This window comes from Stenella coeruleoalba (assembly GCF_951394435.1).
Source record: "Stenella coeruleoalba genome assembly, chromosome: 9".
Classification (NCBI taxonomy): domain Eukaryota; kingdom Metazoa; phylum Chordata; class Mammalia; order Artiodactyla; family Delphinidae; genus Stenella; species Stenella coeruleoalba.
The window spans coordinates 16288044-16309695 of NC_137155.1; the positions used below are offsets into that span (position 1 = coordinate 16288044).

Consider the following 21652-nt stretch of genomic DNA (forward strand, 5'->3'; position numbering starts at 1 on the left):
TGGCAGAGCCTATTGCTGAAACATTTATAAATGTTACACCAACTGTGTTTATATTTCTGATTTTTTTAGATTGTTTTGTTTTCATGTAAGCCATGACCTGAAAATTTTAGCTCAAATTCTTTCCACAAAATAATTACATAATGGAACAGTCTGAGTCATTTTGAATTTCCGAAACACAAAAACTCCCATAAAGTAAAGATAATGATCAGTATCACAGTGAGGTTTTTACATGGGGTTTTGGGACCAACCCAACCACAACTAAACGGCAAGGATAAGGCGGAAGGACAATAAGAACAGGACCAAGAACACGATGACAATAATCCACCTCAGAAAAGTCACTGCAGAATCATCAGAATCATCCACCTCAGAAAAGTCACTGCACTCTTTTTTCTTTTCCATTGTCTCTTCTTAAGCAATTGATACAAAAATAAAACCTAATGCTAGATTTCACCTCAATGAAAAAAATCAAAGAGAAAAAAAAATTGGTAATTCTGAAGGCAAAAGAACAAAAGTACTTCTCTTTAGCCTAGACTTTTAGACCTTATCTATCACCCTGATGGAAGACAGAAAGGATTCATAGTATGTAAGTTAATATAAACAGCACACAAATTGTGATAATTCTATGAACAAAAAGACCAAAGCAGACTAAATCTGGGCAAGGAACGTCTCTGGCTTTCAGCTGCTCCATCTGTTAAGCGAAATAGACAACATATTCTATCTATGAGACAGTCTCTGACAAAAGGATTGTTTCTTAAGAAGTCTAGAGATAGTAAACTTAAGAGAATAATTATTTCTTTTTTCTTAAAAATAAAAAAAAGGAAGGAGTTGGCTCTCTATAAATATGTCTGCAGTGAGTGAATGAGCCCAGCATCCCACTTCCCAACTTATACACATTCCTCCTCCTCATGGGCTAACCCAGGTCTCTGGCCCCTTTACTCTGTGACTCTTGATACTGCTAAGGCCGACCCCAAGCTCAGTCATTCAATCACATTCTCTGAACCCTCGCCCCCATCAACCCCAACCTCCACCGCAGGCCTTCCCTATTGCTACTACTCTCATTAAGTGGCTTTTTTAATGGATCACAAATAAACTCCTCCTTGACAATTTCAAAGGTCTCTTGTTAGTACAGCTGAAAAAGAAACACATTTGTTTTTTGACACAGCTATGAACAAAACCTTGACAGCTGGAAATATACTGGAATCCATGGAGTGAGATTCGCAACAATAAATAACCATTAAATATTTACTCTGTCCCACCCAGATACAGTACATCACTTTACGTGTGACCTCAAATGGAAAGCTTACTTACATGTCTTCAAATGGAAAGCTTATAATGCTCTTACATTAAATAATAGCTAAAGAGTTTGATTTTTAAGATATGAAAGTATCCAGTGCTTCAATTTTTGTTCAGGTATTTTCATTCTCTGCCATCCCTTCAGAAAAGGTGTAAGTTACTCAAAGAACCCTTCACAAGTTCCAACTAATTTTACTCCTCTCTTCCGCCTTCTCTCTCTTCCCATCCCTCCATCCCTCCCCTCCCTCCCTCTTCCCAAAGTTTAAAGTAATAGATGGATAAGAGTTTGAGAAATGACACTCTTTCAAAATCCTTTGATTTCCCAATTTCAATTCCTAAAGCAATCCATTTAATACTACTATTAAAATGAATAATGTTCTTAACTGTTCTTCTTTGAAAAATCACAATTACCATCTACAACTCAAAATATTTTTAAAATCTTCTCTAACGTTACTGTTTTAAGCTCATAAATAAAATAATGGCTTCAACATTTTAGCCATTGTCACGAAGGATGTAATCCACTTCAGGAGGATTTAAAACTACTATATAAATTTGTAATAGCCAAAGACCACAAAGTCTCATTAATTACAAAATCCTGGTGTGCTTAGCTACAAATTATCAGCTGAAAGGATGTTGGTTTTATTACTATGCAACATAACTTCACATTAAATCCTAAGAGGAACTGCCCAGTAAGCTCATTTCCTACTTCATCTTTCTATAAAGTGCAAACGTTAGATTCATCTCCACCAAGCACAATGAAATTGCAACTCAGAAAGAACACGTTTCTGGAATACTTCTTATAAATGAGATCATTTGTTTAACAGGTAATCAGCGCTTGCTGGGTGCGCTATCAGTAAGGACCTTGCCAATATTACTCCATTTATCCTCGCTAACAACTTCACGAGGCAGGCACTGTTACTATGATAACATGTCAACATGCCTCACACAGTGCCTCATACATAAAAGAAAATAGATGTTGTCTGAATTTAAAGTTAACCCCCCAAAACTGACTTCCATGCACGTTCTTCAAACCGATTAAATGGATTTAAGAGTTTCATAATATATTAAAAAGATATTTTAACTTTCAGTCCATTGCATAAGTACCACCACTAGAATAAATGTCTTTCTTTAGTCATATGTTGACAGCTACATGAAGTAGGAGGCAAGAGCTAAGGATTGGCTGCCTTGTCCCACAACAGTCTCTAATAGCCATCGAGAGAGCAAGTTCTTAAATAAGGGCCCATAGAAGTGGGCCTAAAAAATCGGCCAAAGCAACACTCCTTTAAAGCTATGATTATTACTCTCTACAGTTTCCTGCTGTCAATTAGGCCATGAATGCAACATACAGATCAACCTATTTTTTCACTCCCAGTATGAACAAGCTTAAGAACATTTTCACAGCAGATTCTTGAAAAGTCAATCTATTACCCCGCCTGCTTTGCCACCTCATTTTTGGAAGACCACATACGCCATTTCAGACAGATGAATTTCTGACTTTTATTCTTCAAGTTACAATGAAGCTTAAGTCTTCTAATTCTGTATATAACAGAGATGAAGAATATTTGCTCAGAATCCTCTAAGAAAACTTCTCAGACACATGAATGTTACTCTTAACTCTCTTTCAACCATTTCCTCTCATGATAAATACCTTTGTTCCCTTAATCTCCCACCATAAGCTCCAACTTCCCAATATTTTGCATAATTTTCAGGATCTCTGGTAAAGTCTCCACAATCCCCTTAAACTGTAAAAATGCAAAGGTAGATAAAGTTCTCCAAAAACATTTGACGTAAATCAGAGTTAAGAGGATTAAGTCACAGATTTTACATGCTAAATTTCTATTTATATACCTTTGACATGCTTGCTTATAAGCTATGGTTCTATATTTTTGCCTTGTGTACCCACTTTGAACTCCAGATCTTTGCCTTCCATAATACAGAACAATAGGTCTTCCATATTTTATAGTTGTTTATTTTTCTTCCAGTTTGATTGCTCTTCGTATATCCATATGTAATTTGTTACTGACTACTTGTCAACTGAGAATTTTATTTACTTCATTTTATAATTTCAGCCATTTCACTGAAGAAATAATTGAGCAACACAAGATCTCACTATGATGCCTGTATTAATTACCACAGATTCCACTCCAAATTGGTACTGATTCCAACTCTTTGGCTTACTGTAACCCTCCTAATAAATTCCAAGCCTGGGGACACTGCCCTTGCAGAAGAGACATGTCATGTTATATTCGCTTTCTGTAGGATGGGGAAGAGGGAGGCAGAGACTCCATTATAGCTTCTTTCCCCCAGAAAGGGGATCGCCATATGCCATTCTAACACCTAACGGTTGCCCTTTTAACAAGAATTGACAGCAAACTGAAAGTAAACATTAGAAGTGATAAAATTAGAAAAGAATACAAGGGGAATTGGAAAGCAATCAGCAGAGGAAGGAATCCTTTGGAAAGGTAGGAGAGAAGTCAAGACCACCTTCACCCATCTGACTTTTGGCCTAGGGCCATCGGTGGCCATGGTCCCAAACCCTGGTTCACTTGCTTGATTCAACCACCATACTATGAGTTCAAGGTCATATGCTTGATCCCTCTATGTGAGTCAATGGGCACCAGCTTCACGGTCAAAAACTTGCCTTTTTGCCCAACCTCTCACAAATACCATCGACAAATACATTGTCCTAAGGAATTCATGAGAGTGGGTATGAATCAATCAAAGCAAATTTATCACCATTACTGGAAAAATAACCAGGAAAACCTGACCTGTGAGTCAGCCCATCATACAAATTCCATTAAGAAAGAAACCTCTGATGGTCGTGGGTCAGAGAGATGTGAGTAAGAAACCAGGCTCTGCTGCTTACTAGTCCTATGTGTGACCTTGGACAAGTTAATTTTTCTGAGCCTTAAAGATAAAACACATTAAGGACCTCAAGTAGAGCTTGACATACAAGGGATGCTCAAGTGATGCCAGCCCCACCCCCTTCCAGAGATAAAATCTGGAACTTAAGAGCACAGGGATGGAGCCAGGCCCACAGGTGTTCCAATCCCTGCAGCACACTAGCTGTGAAACACTGGGCAAGTGACAGTCTGTCTCATCTTTCTTATAAAGCTGGGATAATGAATTAAAACATTCAGATAGTGCCTAGCACAGTGAATGTCAATAAATGGCAGCTATTTTTAAACTGTTAATAAGAGAAAGTGATATTATAATCATCATTATCTGTTGACCAATATATCTCAAAGTGTGGTCAGGGAACTGTAGATATCAGAAAGAGCTGGGATGTCTGCAAAAAAAACAAAAAAAAGAAACCTGATGTCCACCCCAACCTATTCAAAAAAGCTCTCCAAGAATAGTACGAGGTAATGTTCATTTCTGAATCAAACATCCTTGAGATGTATACAAAGTTTAAGAATGATTGATTGATCCACTTGGTCTTGTGCTATGTCTCAGTAAATTAAGACTTGTCTTCTAGTACTTTACTCTTCTTTAGTACTTACTTTTCTAATTCTTTACTGTAACAGGAGGATTACCCAGTATCTGGTATTTTTTATATTCTAGCACTTTTTTAGACCTAGACATTAAACTGATAGGCTCATTCCTATTGTTTCCCCCCTCCCCGCCCCGCAATGGCATTATTTTGACTTTTTCTTCCCCTCTGACCGAGGGTTGGCAAACTATGGCCTTGGTCTGTGGCCAGTTTTGTACAACCTTAACCTCCAGAAGGGATATGTGTTTAAAGGGCAGTTTAAAAAAAAAAAAAAAAAAGAAGAGGAGGAATATGCAATGGAGACCATACATTGCTCACAAAGCCTAAAATATTTACTTTCTGGCCCTTTACCAACAGTTTGCCAACCCTTGGTAGTCTAAAATTCTCTTTAAACTGGGGGTCTCACAATTTACTTTAAAAAAATTAAGAGAGAATTGATTAGAATAGAAAATACCCTAAACAGATATTTTTTACTACACCTAGAAAAGGGAAGTACATCACCAAAGTTTCTGTTATACGTATATGCATATGTGTGCACTGGAAAATGATCAAATTGGTTGCAGTCAGAACAGTCTTTGGCGGGTAGGAATGGGGAATAAATAGGGCAATTGGTTAACAAATATTTAGTAAAACTCACACTGAGTAATTTTTACAATAAAGGTGCTTTGGAGACCATAAAACCATATAAAATGATCCTTACCACTCAGAACTTAACGGCCTATTTCATTGCAAAACAAAAATCGAATCTGTTCTGTGTATAATCTACATTGTTGTAAAGAGAAAACAGAATCATAAATGCAAAGTACTTCAAAAACATTATACAAACAAAATATTTTACTTATACTAACAATATATTGTACTGAACGAATATACGTTCTTTATCAAGTCCCTTAGTCTTTGCTTTTCTCCAATCTGGGAAACTAGTCCTTTTTTTTTCTTTGTGTGTGTCCGTGTGCATGTGAATGTACTCATGTGTTCATGTGTGTCTCAGGAGCATAAAAGAAGTATATATTAGATGTCTCTACCCCTTCTGTGTCATTCATCATTGGCTTCTCCTGCCCATCTGTTTAAAATATGTACTCTTTTATCCTTTTCTCATTTCTAATAAGAAAAGTATTCGATTAAATTCTTCTGCAAAATGAACAATGAAGACTATGATTATCCTACCCCTGAAAACACTAAAAAGTCCAAAATTAAAAATTTTAAAGTAACAATCTTCCGTTTATCTTCAGAGAGCACTAATTTCCAGTGCTTTTTATGATTGCTTTAGACAAACTAAAAATACCTTAATTTTATAACACTTTTCAACAATTTTGCAAAGAAAAGAAACAGCTTCCTAGGAACATATATAAGGAAATGACACTTTAAAATGGTTTCATTATATGAAATGCACTGCGGACACACAAACCACAAGAAGTGTAAATAAATAAAAGCCGGTGCGATGCTGACTGCATGGTTGCCTTACACCACAAAGAAAAAGCACTTGCACATTTGCACACCCGGGTATTTTAGCTTGGGATGCCACAAAGATGGGATTTAGGCACGTTGTGTAAATACAGAAGGCTGTTAATGTGTAAGTGTGTCTGCGTGTGTCAGAGAAAGAGGGTTATAAGCAGAAGAGGTAGGACCTGCCAGGAGCAATTATTTGAGAAAATCCCTTTTTCTTTCCCATTCATTCTTACTAGCTTCAGTATCTGGCACAGTCCTTACAATTACTCACTGGCTTTTCATTCTAAAGACAACCGACAAGCTTTCAGAACTTCCTACAGTGTTTTTCACACACTTTTTTTTTTTTAAGGCACCAAATCATTCAATATTTGTTTCAAATAAAAAGCAAACCATTAGCTCGTTTCCTCATTCCAAACACCCCACGGACTGCAGGCTAAACGGGATCCTTTGTTGTGTGTCCCAAAATAGTACAACGCGGTATTGCTAAATTGGAAAATAATAGATGACTGTTTCCAAGAATGCCAAAGCTATCACCATAAATTTTGTTCTGCCCCGTGGGTCCAATTTCATGCTCCTTTTAGTGAATCTGCCGTCCTAACAACAGTAAAGCCAATCCGATTGAACACCGCTCGCCTTTTCGCTTTGGACACTCCATTAATAAATATAACGGCTGAAAGAGGACGCCAAGTGGGCCAGCTTCATTTATGCACAGTGACATCCGTCAAGGGAAATTTCTCCAACCCCAGTGAAAGTTGTTTCTCAGATGCCCACCCCAAACTGGCCGGCCTCTGCCTCCGAGCCCAGGACGAGAGGGGGCGGGTGGGCAGAGAAGCCTCACCTTTGGGCTCCCCACCTCCAGAGGAGGGGACGAGGGGGAGGGCACAACGAGAGCGCGGAGTAGGAAGGTGGGCGAGCGGGAGAGACAGAAATGGATGCTGAGGGGGTGGGCGCGAAGGGAAGGTAGGGAAGGTGGGGAAGGCGGGGAGAGGTGGCTGAGCCGAGCTGCGGGATCGAAGAGCCGAGGGGGAGCGGCGGGGGTGGGAGGGGGCGCGCGGGGGTCGGTTCCTTACCGTTGAACGCTCCTGCGTCTGTGGCCTCCTCCTCCTCGCCGTTCTCCGAGCCGCTGTGCATGGGCTCCTCGGCGAAGTTGACCCCCCTGCTGGGGGTACCGCCCCCGCCGGCGGCGCCCGCGTCCCCCCAGGTCCTGCCCTCATGGCCGAAGCGCGCGGCGCCTTTGCGCTCGTTCTCCTCCTGCAGGCGCGTGAAGTGCTGCAGCGCGAACTCCAGCAGGTCCGCGGGCTGGTGCCTCAGCACCTCCACCGTGAAGCCCTGCAGCAGCTCCGTCAGTCCCGCCGGAATCTCGATGCTCATCCTGCCTCCCCTGCCAACGGGCGCCGGGGCGTCGCCCTCGCCCCCTCCCCGGACCGGTCTCGGGCCCCTCGGCCGCCGAGCGAGCGGAGACGACGCTGGCTGCGCTACCCGCTGCGAACGCGGCGCACTGGGCCCCGGAGGCCCGGCTGGCCCGGCCCGCGGCTCCCGTCGCGCGGCTGCTCCGTGCGGCTGCGGTGGCTAAACGAGCACGGCCTCGGGAGAGCTGGAAGCATCTCCAGCTCCTCCCGCTCCCACCGCGGCCGCTCCTTTCCCCTTCCTGGGCCGCCCCGCCCCCGCGCCCGCCCCGCAGCGGAGCGCGGGAGGGGGCGCCGGCGCGCCCCACGTGACCCCAGGAAACCATGGCAACCTCCGCCTGCGGGCGCCGGGTGCCTGGACAGCTGAGGGACTGAAAACGCAGGCGGGCGCCGGCTGGCTGGCTGGGCGCGCTGCTAGGGGCGCGGTCGGGGCGGGGGCGGGGGCCATCCCCCGGGTCATCCCCCGGCCCAGGCGCGCCTGGCCGTCCACCTGTCCGCACGCCCCGGAGCGGGCGGGCCACTCGGCAGAATTCCCACGCGTCATTCACCAACGGAGTCCACGCAGAGCTGGCGCCACTCGATTTGCCCTGAAACTTCGGCCTCCACCTCGGTAGCGGCATTTCACTTTCCTCCGAGAATCTAGTTGGATTGATAAGTGTGGGTGATGTCTTTTGTTTAAAGTCGTATAGTGGTACTGGTTATCTTTTGGACAAAGAAATAATGCCCCATCTTTGTGACACCTTTCTTTTTTTTTCGCCACATTTTATCCAGTCTTTCTCCATCCATCCTGTTTTATTGTTTTGCTTCACTGATACTATCCCATTGTCCACTCTATGCAGTTACTACTTGTTAAGACAAATGTGCCATTTATTGTGAGGCACTTAAAGTCAGTCGATGCCCTTCAAACAGGATGGTGCAGCAATTTGAATAAAATGTCAGTGTCAGGACAGATGGCCCTTAAGCAAAAAAACCTTTACCTGATTAAACTGTTATTGTTTATTTTTAAAAAGTTCCCTTACGCTTTCAGTGGTTTTGAATTATATATCCAAAAATAGGAATATGTACTTCACTCTAAAGAGAAATAGAATTCGAGATGTGTGCTTTAAAGAAGTCCTGGACTTTGAAACGAGGCTTATTCTGCGAATGTTTCCGGTTTTGAATTAGAAAATGTCTTTTGCCAATTAAACGGTATTTTAAAACACATCATTTTTTACCATGACCATCATTGTAAAATAAAATATCTCAATAGCAAGCTCACTTAGCTTATCTTTCTACCCACAAAAAAAAAAAGAAAAAAGTACATACATGGTTCAGAAACGTCAAAGACTAGAAATCAAGATGTAACAAACTAGTCCCTTTAATAAAAATACATTTTGACATTAATCCTTTGTTTATGACACAACTTATATTCACTCCATGAGTGAATGTTTTCTTTATTTCCATTTTTTAACTTCATAATAATATGTTGTTTTTAAATATAGTAAGGTACTTCTAATGGTAAGGGTCAAGCATTTTAAGAATTAAGCTTTTATGAAATACTATGATCCTCACTTCATGGCCCATGATATTAGTCAAACTCTAACCATATAAATATTATATAGACCATATAAACATTATTATCTTTATAGACCCAATAATTTAAGACAAGTTTGCATCATCTTTCTTCATTTATGATGATGTTTTTATTAAGATTAACAAGAAAATACAAAATATAGTAGCTTAAACAAGATAGAAGTTTATTTCTCTGTAATGTAAATGCAAGCAGCTCAGGGCTGGCATGGTGGTTCTAGGATCATTAGGCACCCAGCCTCCTTCCAGCTTGTTGCTATGTAATCCTAAATTTGTTGTCCAAATTGCTGCTCTACCTTCCTTCTACATCCATATTTCAGCCAAGAGGAAAGTGGAAAAGAGAAGGGAACCTCCCCTCCAACCACATACACATCCCCCATCTAAGGACACTTCCAGGAAGTTAAACACACCAATTCCTCTTATATCCTCTTGGCCAGAACTTAGTCAACGGCCACACCTATGGTGTGACAGATTGCATTTTCCAAAGGTGGCTTCAGAAATCTCACCTGTGCCATGTGCTCTTCAACAGTGTGACCTTGCCACTCCCTCATCAAGAGTTGAAGCCTTAATTGCCCTCCTCTTGAATCTGGGTGGGCTTGTGACTGCATGGATAGAAGTCGTGCCAGCATGACAGAAGCAGCCAGCCATGTGATGCCCCATCCCAAATCTTTGAGCATAATAAAAAGCTTGTTTTCAGCCTCTACATTTTGAGGTAATTTGTTACTTTCCACAACAATAGTAACTCAAATGCATGGCTATAAGGAAAGCTTGGGAATTTGAGCTTTATTTTGAGCAGTCCTGTGCCAAGCAAACATTTGGAGATGCAGGAGAACCAATTCTGGGAGCAATAATCGGTGTCTGCCACAATGCTTAACACCCTTTCCCCCAGGAATGACAGAAGAAAAAGTACTACTTCCCCAAACATTAACAAGAGCCATATTTCAAAGTAGCATCCTATATTTTGTGTTTCAAAATGCCATTATTCCTTTTCGTAGATTTACTGTATGAAGCATGGTAGATGGGTCTGTCATCAACCACAATGCCAGGGTCACGTGGCTGTCATTTTTTTAGGGGTATAGAGGTGAGTCAAACATGAAATGCATAATTGGATTAGATGACCTATATGGTCTCTTCCATCTTGGGATATTCTATAGTAGTACAATATTAAAAGAAGACATGTTGGATTTAAAACATCTTTGCAAACAGCTCTCTGATAACAATTTTTATTTGCGTCCGTTCTTAAATCAATAACCATGGCCTGAAAAAGTAAAGCTTGATCCTCATATTCCTATTATGTTAATATTGTTCTCAGAACAAACGTTCACTTCTCAAATCATATTCTGGCTTTATTCACTATCCCATAACTGTTTTGGTAATATTATATGATTTCCCTTGCTGTCATTTTCAGAATATTTCCTTTTGAATGTTGAAGTACAGTGACAGTGACTTATGAGGACCATTTATCTTTGATTTCTTTAAAAGAACATCATTGATATTGATTCTTTGGTTGTTGATTTACAAAGCAATTTGCACTAGTTCCTCAGAGAATCAGAAGCAATTGCAAAAGGACTCAGAGTTCAGCACTGGAATGAAATAAGAGTGCTACCAAATTTGTTTTTGCACATGGGAAATTAAACAGATATTAGACAGAGACATCAGTTTGTTGATATGCTGCAGCTAAAACAAGACAACAGCATGGAGAAGCCAATAGTTTGGGCAACCTTTACAATGGATAATAATAACTATGGCCAGTCAATCATACAGCACTTCTTATAATTATAGAGCACTTCAATAATCATATATTAACTATTGATTATGTAATACATCAATAGATATATCCTGATCAAACCTCTTTGGTGCAAGAAATACATACCCACTCAAGGAAAAAAAAAGTAGGTAAATTGAAAGGACACAGGGGCTGGGCTTGCGCAGGGCCCACTGTGGCTATCACTCTTAGTCTCATATACCTTTAACAGTTCAGCACTGACTACAGTTTTGGTGTCTCTAGTTCATATTCTCAAGAGAATCCAGTGGGATTGGCTGGCCTGAGTGAGAGGTTCTCTCCTGGTTCAGTCAGTGTGGCCAGTGGGGTGCAGGATAAGAAAATGGTCAGGTACAGAGGAATGGATAAAGAAGATGTGATATGTGTGTATATATACATATATATATATATATATATGTACACACACACACACATATACACACAATGGACTATTACTCAGCCATAAAAAAGAATGAAATAATGCCATGTGCAGCTACATGGATGCAACTAGAGATTATCATACTAAGCAAAGTAAGTCAGACAAAGACAAATACCATATGATATCTAATGTTGAATCTAAAATATGACACAGATGAACTTATCCACAAAACAGAAACAGACTCATAGACATAGAAAACAGACTTGTGGTTGCCAAGGGGGAAGGGTGGGGAGGGTTGGATTGGGAGTTTGGGATTAGCAGATGCAAACTATTATATATAGAATGGATAAACAACAAGGTCCTACTGTATAGCACAGGGAAATATATTCAATATCCTGTAATAAACCATAATGGAAACAGAAAAAAATAAATAAATACTAAAAAATAAAGAAAGTGGTTAGGTAGTACGAATACATGACAAAGCCCGCCTCTTCAGTAGAGAGTGAAGTCCCAAACATGGGCACTGTCGGTGGTATAGGCACCACACACTTATATGCTAAAAGATGGTCACCTCATAGCCTGAAAATCTTGTAAACATTTGCACTGAGACAAGATAAAATGTTTAATCTCTAGATGCAGCTTTTCAAAGGATTGCCTCTAGAAGACCAATGGTTCTCCAACTCTAGGGAGCACCAGAAACACTTGCAGGACTTGTTCAAATACAGTGGCTGGCCCATACCCCAGATTTTCAGATTCAGTAAGTCTGAGGAGGAGCCTGAGAATTTGCTTTTCTCTCAAACTCCCAGGTGATGCTTATACTGTGGGTCTAGGGACCACACTTTGAGATCCTCTACACCAGATTCCCCAGGGAAGGGTTTATACACATACCATGTGCGTTCTGAGAAAACAACTGTTTGAAGTAACTTTTTTGCTTAACGTCAGAGCGTAAGTTTTTCTTTGGCTAAATGCGGACTAAAAGCAACTTCATTATTCTGTTCTCCTTTAAGGGCTCTTGCAAAGTTAAAGAGATTCTCAAAAGCAATAGAGGATGGATCCTCAAATGCTACGTTGCATAAATAGAATGTGGGTTTCCTGTTAAGGACTAGGGTGAACTCTCAAGTTTATCTCTGCTTCCTGAAACTCTACTAAAATAATGGCTAAAGGAATGGGGAAAATAAAACTATAAACTCATAAGGACAAAAGAACCATAATAAAAATTTTACATAACAATAAAAAATTTTAATTATTCAGCTTTCAAAAGGAAGGAAATTCTGCCACATGCTACAACATGGATGAACCTTGAGGACGTTATGCTAAGTGAACTAAGCCTGTCACAAAGGACAAACACTGTGTGATTCCACTTGTATGAGGTATCGAGAGTACTCAAAATTCCTCAAAACAGAAAGTAGAATGGTGGTTTCCAGGAGCCTAGGGGAAAGGGAGATGAGGAGTTGTTTAATTTGCAAAAGAGTTTCAGTTTTGCAAGATGGAAACATTCTGGGGTTGGTTGCACAACAATGTGAATATACTTGACGCTACATAGACTTAAATACATTTAGCACTCCTGAACTATAGACTTAAGAATGGTTACGATGGTAAACTTCGTTTTGTGTATTTTACCACAGTTAAAAACTTAAAAAAAATTTTTTTTAATTAAAAGAAAAAAACAGGAGAAGAGACAAGAGAGCAAGTGACAGTTGTCTACCAGAACTATGGAACTAACCGAGCAAACTAGAGAATGCTGGAACACAAGCTCGGGTGAGAGGTCAGTGAGAGGAAGCCAGCAAGAGGCAAGATCACTTCTGTGTCCCAGGGCTCAGAAACAGAGAATCTGAAGACACTGGGTGCCCCTGAAGGGGGAGAAGGAGCAAGGGTTAGTGAAATGTTTGTAACGGGTGTTGACAACACTCTCCACTCTCTGGCCCCTCCTCTACAGAGGCGAGCAACTGCTCTCCTTCACTCCCAGCAGGAGATGGAGGCGTTGACTTTCTATAGAGGTTGGCACAGCTGATTGTGGGGATAAAGTTCTGTACTGAAAGGAAGGGGACTGATTCTGATTTGGTGAACTACTTATCAGTGGCCTCCTTCCCCTACTGGACTCTGCAGATTCTGATTTGGACTCTGCAGATACCCTCCTAGGCAGGAAATCAGAGGATTCCTTTTTAGGGAACTGACCAACCCAAGAAACAAGACCTACAGATGCTGACATTTGAGGTTCCCTTGGTGAAAAACTTAGCTCTCTGTCTTTCCACCCTATTTGAAGTTCACCAGTCAATAACCACCCCCACCCCTACACATCTCATAAACATGAATTCAGGTAGGAATCACCCAATCTCCAGGGAAAACTTTTAGTATGAAAGACTGAGATGAAAATAAATGAACTAAAAAAATAAACTCAGAGAGGTGAAGGCTGCAGTGAACAGAAGAAAAATCAAGAAGCACTTTAATATCTTCTGATATAATAAAAATATAACAATTGTTAACATTTGTTTATCAGATACTGTTCTAAGCATATTAAGTCTATTAACTCATTTAATATTCACAAGGACCCTATGAGATATAAATATTATTATACTACAGATGAATAAACCAAGGCAGAAAGAGGTTAAGTCATTGCCCAGATCACACAGCTCACAAATAGTACTGGGATGGGACCCTAGGCAGTCTGGCTCTTTAGCCAGTCTTCTGTATTTGAAAGGAATAAGAAAGAACTCTCAGAAATTAAAACTATGATAGCAAAAATATAATCTATAAAAGGGTTCAAGATAAAGTTGAAGACATCAGAAAATAGAACACAAAGAAAAAAATCTAGAAAATGGCAGAGGAAAATAAGAAAGTTAGAGGATTGATCCAGGAAACTCAATATCTGAATAATAGGAATTCAAGAAAGAAAACAATGAGAAATGGATAAAATTGTTAAAGAAATCATATAGGAATATTCGCCAGAGTTGAAAGATATGAATTTCTAGACTGGAGAGGACCAATAGACAAGCCCATGGGACAATAAATGAAAACACTCTCACCAAGCCTATAATACTGAAATTTCAGAACAGTAACAAAAACAGAAGAGTATAAAAACAAAGAAAATCATCAGACTAGTTAGCAGCAGCACTGGATGCTAGAAAACAATGGAACAACATCTTCAAAATGCTGAAGGAAATGATTTTCAACCCGGAATTTCTGTATCCAGCAAAATAAAGGTAGAATAAAAGCGGTACACGGGCCTCTCACTGTTGGGGCCTCTCCCGTTGCGGAGCACAGGCTCCGGACGCGCAGGCTCAGCGGCCATGGCTCACGGGCCCAGCCGCTCTGCGGCATGTGGGATCTTCCCGGACCGGGGCACGAACCCGTGTCCCCTGCATCAGCAGGCGGACTCTCAACCACTGTGCCACCAGGGAAGTCCTCTTCACTTAGTTTTCAGGACACTACTTTTCTTTGTTCGCCTTCTCCCTCATGGCCATATCTTCTCAGTCTTATTTTCCTGGATATGTCTAATCCTTCTGTCCTCTAAATGTTGAGGCACCCCAGATAGCTTCTCTCTCCACACTCACTTCCCAGGTGATCAAGCCCAGCGGCTTTCAATACCATTTATATCTGAATGATTCTCAAATTTCCATCTCCAGTCCTAATCTCTCTCTGAACCCAATACCTCTATATCCAGCTGCAGCGAGATGTCTAATAGGCACCTCAAACTCACCACGTCCAACACTGAACTCATTATGGGTACTCAATATTTACAGAGTAAAAAGGAAGAAGGAAAGGGAAAAGAAAGGAGGAAGTTGTTTGGGGGAGGGGAATGCACACAGAAGGAAGGCTAAAGGAATTCTTAGGATGATGGTGAAGAAGGCCTGAGATAGCAGCTGTTTGCAGATCTAGAGATCGTCCAGGCCCAGTTGAAGCAGGAAATCAGAGACATACAGAAGGAAATCCCCAAGGAAGAAGAAAGGCACTGACAAATTATCTAATGTGTTTGATTATACTGAGAAAACTACACCTCTGGCAGAGAGTTCGGGAAATGAATGAACAATAGTTTAAGAGAAAACTACAACTGAAGAAAACAGCAAGATCTACTCCAGGGAAAACAGAAGGTTGAACAAGAAAGGAAATAAAATCAAAGAACACTATGTGACTTAGCCATGAGCAATATTTATGTAGTCATAACAATGAGAACTGATTCAACCAAAAACTGTGGTATGACTATACTGGGCAGAAAAGGAAAAAAGGGAAGAGTGCATCTGCGTGTATGTTTATGTGCTATGGAAGCATGGTATAACTGCACTAAATCCTGACATTCTGTAACAGGAAGTCAATAGAAATATCTAATGGGAGAATCAAGAAATAGTTAACATATATATTATTTAGAAATATGTCATTAAGTAGCAAAAGAAATAACTTAAATTTAACTGCAAGTGGTTGTTTCCAGCAACTGGGAATGACCTACACATACTATGGATACTTTGTTAAACTAAAGAGTATGAATTACTATGGCAGGTACTAAGTTACAGGGATTCCCACATTTCATATAACTCTTCCTTTTTTTCTGGGTTCAGGAGATCATACAGCTGTGGTTTTCCAGTCCTTATTTAGTGGGCTGAACATCTCATGGGAAAACCCAAACCTGCATCAAGTTTCATGAATTTTAGAAATCAGTTGCTCCTAAGACAGGTAGCTACTTTTTACAGGGAAGGACCTTCAAGGTATTCATTCTCTAAATGTCCTATTTATTGTCTCACTGAGTTGAATGTTTATGAAATTTTCCTTTGTTTTATAATATCTTATTCTACTTCGGTTATGTCCTTTTGTTGTTCTGTCTCCAATTTAGTTACTCCATTGTCACTTGTGAAATTCAAGAACCAAGGTTCCCAGGTGTAGAATTCTCTTGCTAATCAGCATCCTTCTGGGATCGAATGTTCCATTTTTGCTTTCAGTCCTCTTAGAGCTAATGTGTGCTTTATTTGAAGAAAAGTTTTACCCTTTACCCTGCTTCAGGGTCACAGTATCTTTTGTTTGTCGAACCGCATGGTCAAGAAAATTCTAGTTGGCCTTTTTCTTGTCAACAGAAACAAATTACACATGTATCAAAGCAGAAGGGGATACTTGGAGGTGTTTAAATTACATTTTATTTACCATTTTAAAGGTAGATCTTCTGTATTTTCCAACTCTCTTTTACCGCCCAAGTTCCAGAATTTGTAAAAACACATATAAGCCAGGCCTACATGGCAAACATAGAGAGAGCTCTCATTTTTGATAGACTCGGGGTCATTCAGATCTTTTTGTGCATGAATGTTTTTGTTCATCCGCAATCAGTCCTTGATGTTATCCCTCTGCAGAGGACTCCAAAATGAATTAGATTTTTAATTCAGGCATCTCTTTTAACCAGCAAACCCACAATTTTATTCACCTGCTGGAAGACTTTGCATGGCTATGTTGCCAACACCTCAAATTCAATCACCAAACTTGTCAGAAACAAAAATTAAGCTCTGGCCCCACAGAATTGTTCTTTCCCCTTTGTTCTCTATATCCATAAATGGCATCATAACACCTTCTAGTCATTGGCTTACAGTCACTGTTGACCTTTGCCTCCCACATCACAAACTGGATTAGTTGTCAAATCCTGTTGATTCTATTTCCATGCTGTCTTGCTGCCATTTGTCCTCTCTCTGCCATTCCTAATGTCTCTGTTTTAGTATGCTCAGGCTGCCATAACAAAATACCATGGACTGAGTGGCTTAAAGAAGAGAAGTTTGTTTTCTCACACTTCTGGAGGCTGGAACTCTGAGATCAGGGTGCCAGCATGGTCAGGTTCTGGTGAGAGCTCTCTTCTGGCTTGTTGACAACCTCCTCACCAAGCCCTCCCATGGCCTTTCCTCAGTCTGTGTGCTTGGAGAAAGAGAATAATCTCTCTTTCCTTCTTCTTATAAGACCACCAATCCTATTGGATTAGGACCCCATCCTCATGACCTCATCTAACCTTAATAACCTCCTAAAAGCCCTGTCTCCAAATACAGTCGCACTGGGAGTTAGGGCTTCAACATAGATATTTTGGGGTGACACATTTCAGTCCATAGCACTGTGCCAGGCTGGGGCTTTGTCACTTCTTTCCAGCCAACTGTCTTCTAATTAACCATCCTGTCTCCAGTTTTTCCCATTTCTTGTTACACATTATTTTGAAAAATCTTTCCTGGATACATTTCTGTTTATGTCCCTTTCTGCTAAAAAAAAAAAAAAAAATCTTCCAATGACTTTTTGTACCCTGGAGAATAAAAGCAAACCTCATTATCATGAAATTCAAGGACTCTGATAATCTGATTCCAACCTAATTTCCCAGCTTTAGCTCAAAGTCCCCATCATGCCATTTATACCACAACCAATCTGGGACACTTGCCTTTCTCTTAAAGTACCTTTCAATTTCCTGCCTCCAAACCTTCACTTACTATTTTACTATTACTATTTTACTTACTATTTCCAGGTTTGCCCCACCTGGAAACCCTTACATATCTTCAACAGTTAAAAATCCTACCTCTTGGTCAAATGCCACCCCTCATTCATGAAAACTTCTTTGATCCCCTGGCCAGAAGTAACCACTCCCTATTTTGTGTATCCTTTTGTATTTGTATTATAACTTTTTATTTTATTTGTGGAATTATGTGGTCTCCCTCTGGAAAACAATCTACTAGGAGAAAGAGGTCATGGCCTGGCTTGCATATGATACAGCAGATCCTTGCAGGGCTTAATACCTGCAGACATTCAGTGAATATTTGTTAATATGAACCATGAATCTATTAACGGGAATTATAATATTTCATAGTCAAATCGACATAAGATAGTATTTGAATCAGTGATTTTCAAGCTATGTTAATTGGAGCCATATTCTATTCCATACCTCAGGCTTTGACAAAATATTTTATTTGAAGAAAGGGTTTTGTTGCCAAATATTTTAAACCATTGATCTTACGCAACTCCTTTACTTCGTAAACGAGGAAAATGAAGCCAGGTGGAGATTAAAAATGACATTCCCAAGGTTTCCCAGCTATTTAGTAGCAGAAACAGAATCAGCAAGATATATATATAAACTGCGTCAACTGGAAAGGTGTATTTGTAGAGCAGCTTAGTGACCTCATCTTTTCTGAGATATTACCGTGCTACCAGGAAAATGAAGATAACATCTGAAACGAATCATCGTAACTCAAGTGAGGGCACCTAAGGTTAAATCTTGTTAAATCATTTCTTGCAGGCACTGTTTGGTACTTCAAGGCTGGGCAAGATCTTGTTTTCTCATGAAATGTGTTATTTTCCATGGATCCTAATAGAATAAGCCTATCGTCTTAAAAGGCTGGACACAAGCTAAAAATCACAAAAAACTCTACAAAATGTAAGGATTGAGCAAAGATTTGAACATATAGTGTTCCCCACGATTTCTCAGAGACACTGTCATACTAGGATCATGCAATAATTAGGAAATCAAACATATTTACTGCTTGTGTATGCTTGCATCTATGACAATGTTAATATCATAATGGCATTTCCAGCTGTTGCTTAGTTCTTGATGTTTTGAAAATTTCTTTTAAGGCAGGCCCGAAGTTCACAAGGTCTCCAAAAGATGAGGAAGGATTGAAGAAGCATGGAAAGCTACCAAAATTATTGTTTTAACTGCAATGTTACTTTACAGTAGTACTTCATTCTTAATACAGCACAGCGTGACAAGGCTTATCTATGTATTTAAATAGAACTTGACACTTAAAGGACGAAGAGCTCTGTGAAGCATGCCTTTTTTGGTATGAAATAATCCAGGGAGGATGGGAAGCTATTGGGAAGAGAGTTTATCATCCATAAGAATAATAATATGTCCAGGAGGCTACTTCCTGGTCCAATTTATGTATTTAGATTTGATTTCCTATTTTTGGAGTACATCCCAATGAATCAAAAATACTAATGCTGAGAGTTGCAGTAAGCAAAATAAATAAGAATAAGCCTTGAAAGATATTTGAAATGCACCTATCTTCCAGGATTAAAAAATGTGGCAAGTTACCTGTTTGACATAGATTAAGGAACATTTCCTTTAATAGCTGTAGTGGCTCTCTGAGAGAATTCTGCCATGAAGTCAACATTATTTAAAGCACCTACTCTGTGCCAGGCACTGTGCTAGGAGTTCTGTTCACACAAAGGGACAATTAGGATCGAAGTAAAAGGTTCCTGTCCTTACATTCTGGTTAGGGAGACTGACATTACACAAATAAATAGAAAACAAATTACATAATTATGAAGAAATATAGGATGAGTCTGAGAGTGTATAAACTGGGAGACCTAATTAATTTGGAGGTGAGTGGAATTGCGTCCTCCTAGTCGACTGCTGGTATTGGGTATAAGCATGCCATCTTCTGCTATCAAATCGAGGCAGAGGATGTTAGCGGCAGGGCCAGAGCAGCTGATAACATTATGCAGATCCCCAGCTCAGAGCCAGAGCCCCCGAGACAGCAGTTGACAAAATGTAGCCATAAAACTACCATACTACCAAAACTACCAGAAATTCCATAAAACTACCTCCCTTGAAATACATCTCCCCACAGTGTGCAGGGACCCTGTTGAGTCCCCCACCAAGCTGGCTTTATGGTATAATTGCAGGAGCCTCTGATTCTAGTGGGTAGGGGGACAAACAGGTCAGCATTAGTCATGAAAAAAACACTTGACAACCTTTTTTTTTTTTTTTTTAAAGCTGGCCAGTGCTTTAGTCATAAGACTTCATAAATGGTTTTAATTTTGTAAATTAATTATTAATTAATTTATTTATTTTGGCTGTGCCATGTGGCATACGGGATTTTGGTTCCCTGACCAGGGATCCAACACGTGCCCCCTGCATTGGGAGAGTGGAGTCTTAACCACTGGACCACCAGGGAAGTCCCAATATTTTTAATTTAAAACAATTTTTCTGGGTGATATAAAAAGAGATAAAACTTGAAACACTCATAATTGTAATATTTATCCAAAGTTAATCTTTTCTCCTTTCATTATTTATACACTGATGAGTTTCTTTCATGAAGTTCTATTCATTTTATAGTTCAGATTTAATAATTGTTAATATAACAGAAACCTAAATTTAAATATCTCTACCCACTCTTTATATATTTTGGGGATTGTTGTGCATTTTTATTTTTACCCAGAATTTTCTTCCTAAGGCTTGAATGCACTATTTTATGTCAAATAATTCCTTAAAAAGCTAACTTATTTCTGTGTTCTTGTGTTCAGTGTTCTGTGTCACACATCTCCTGATTGACCTACCCTCTTTTTTCTTCCTATTTTTTACTTGTCATAGTTCTCTGAACAGAAGAACTCTATTAACCCTTTGTTCTCCATTCACGACTTCTGGAAAACTCGGCTACTTGGCTTTCCACAAAAAGTTATTTCTGAGTCTATCCATCTTTTTACAAATTTAGACCCTGAACACCTACAATGTCACCATTTTCATTGACCATCAATGTTCTATAGAGAGCTGTCACATTCTACCCTTGATTTAAGGTCAGTCTCCACTGGCTAATCTCTTTTACTCATGCTTCCTGAGTTCTGAGTTCACTGACATCCCTCGTGCCCATCCCACCATTCAATTTTCTCCACTCAATTTACAAGTAGCTTACCTTTTTTCTTTAAGTTTCCTGTCCGTTATCCAATCCTCTTCAGTTTTAGAAAAGTTGAACACATCCCTTTAAAATATGCACTATCATGTCATGGCCCAGCCCTAATGAATGTTCCTTCTCTTTTTTGGAAGTTGTAAGAGGAAGATTGCAATGCTTACATATGCCATAAACCACAGTAAAGCCAGACAAAACAAGCACTGAATGCTGACGACTAGGTTTGGGCACTTTACCTTTCTGGGTCTCAGTTTTTTCTACAAAATGAAGGAATTAAATACTAGGTAATCTCTAAGGTTCTTTTTAGATCTAGAGTTCTATGATTCTAGGTATGTTTCAATAGAAATACTTCACATCCTATACAATGTACATAGATGTTATAATTTTAAACTCTATAGGAAATCAACTCTGCTTAACATTCTCTTTAATATCTCTTCCAATTTTGTTTTGCCTCCTTTCACCTTTTAAAAAATCTTACTTTTAAGATTCTAATAAAAATTTAATTTTCTTTTCTCATTTTTTCCTCTTCTTTGCCTCAATCACTCTATAGTTGCTTACACTGAATCTAGACCTACGTATTTGTCACCAAAATGAAAACAGAATCCATCTGTTCTTGTCATCCTTATAATAATATTATTTTTGTAGATTACAACTTACATATGCTCTTTCCCTTATTGA

At 39.7% G+C, this 21652-nt stretch overlaps 1 protein-coding gene across 3 annotated transcripts in view; it reads right to left on the reverse strand.

Moving 5' to 3' along the window:
- PRKAR2B (protein kinase cAMP-dependent type II regulatory subunit beta) overlaps positions 1–21652 on the reverse strand; it is a 182225-nt gene that overhangs the window by 103534 nt on the left and 57039 nt on the right. For 2 of the 3 annotated variants that reach the window (XM_079930911.1, XM_079930910.1), the window contains exon 1: positions 7306–7876. The exons of the other annotated variant lie outside the window; for it this stretch is intronic. In XM_079930911.1, the coding sequence (XP_079787037.1) occupies positions 7306–7606 (301 nt within the window). In that variant the 5' untranslated portion in view covers positions 7607–7876. Of the gene's footprint in view, positions 1–7305; positions 7877–21652 lie in introns of those variants that run through there. 3 annotated transcript variants of the gene reach the window in all.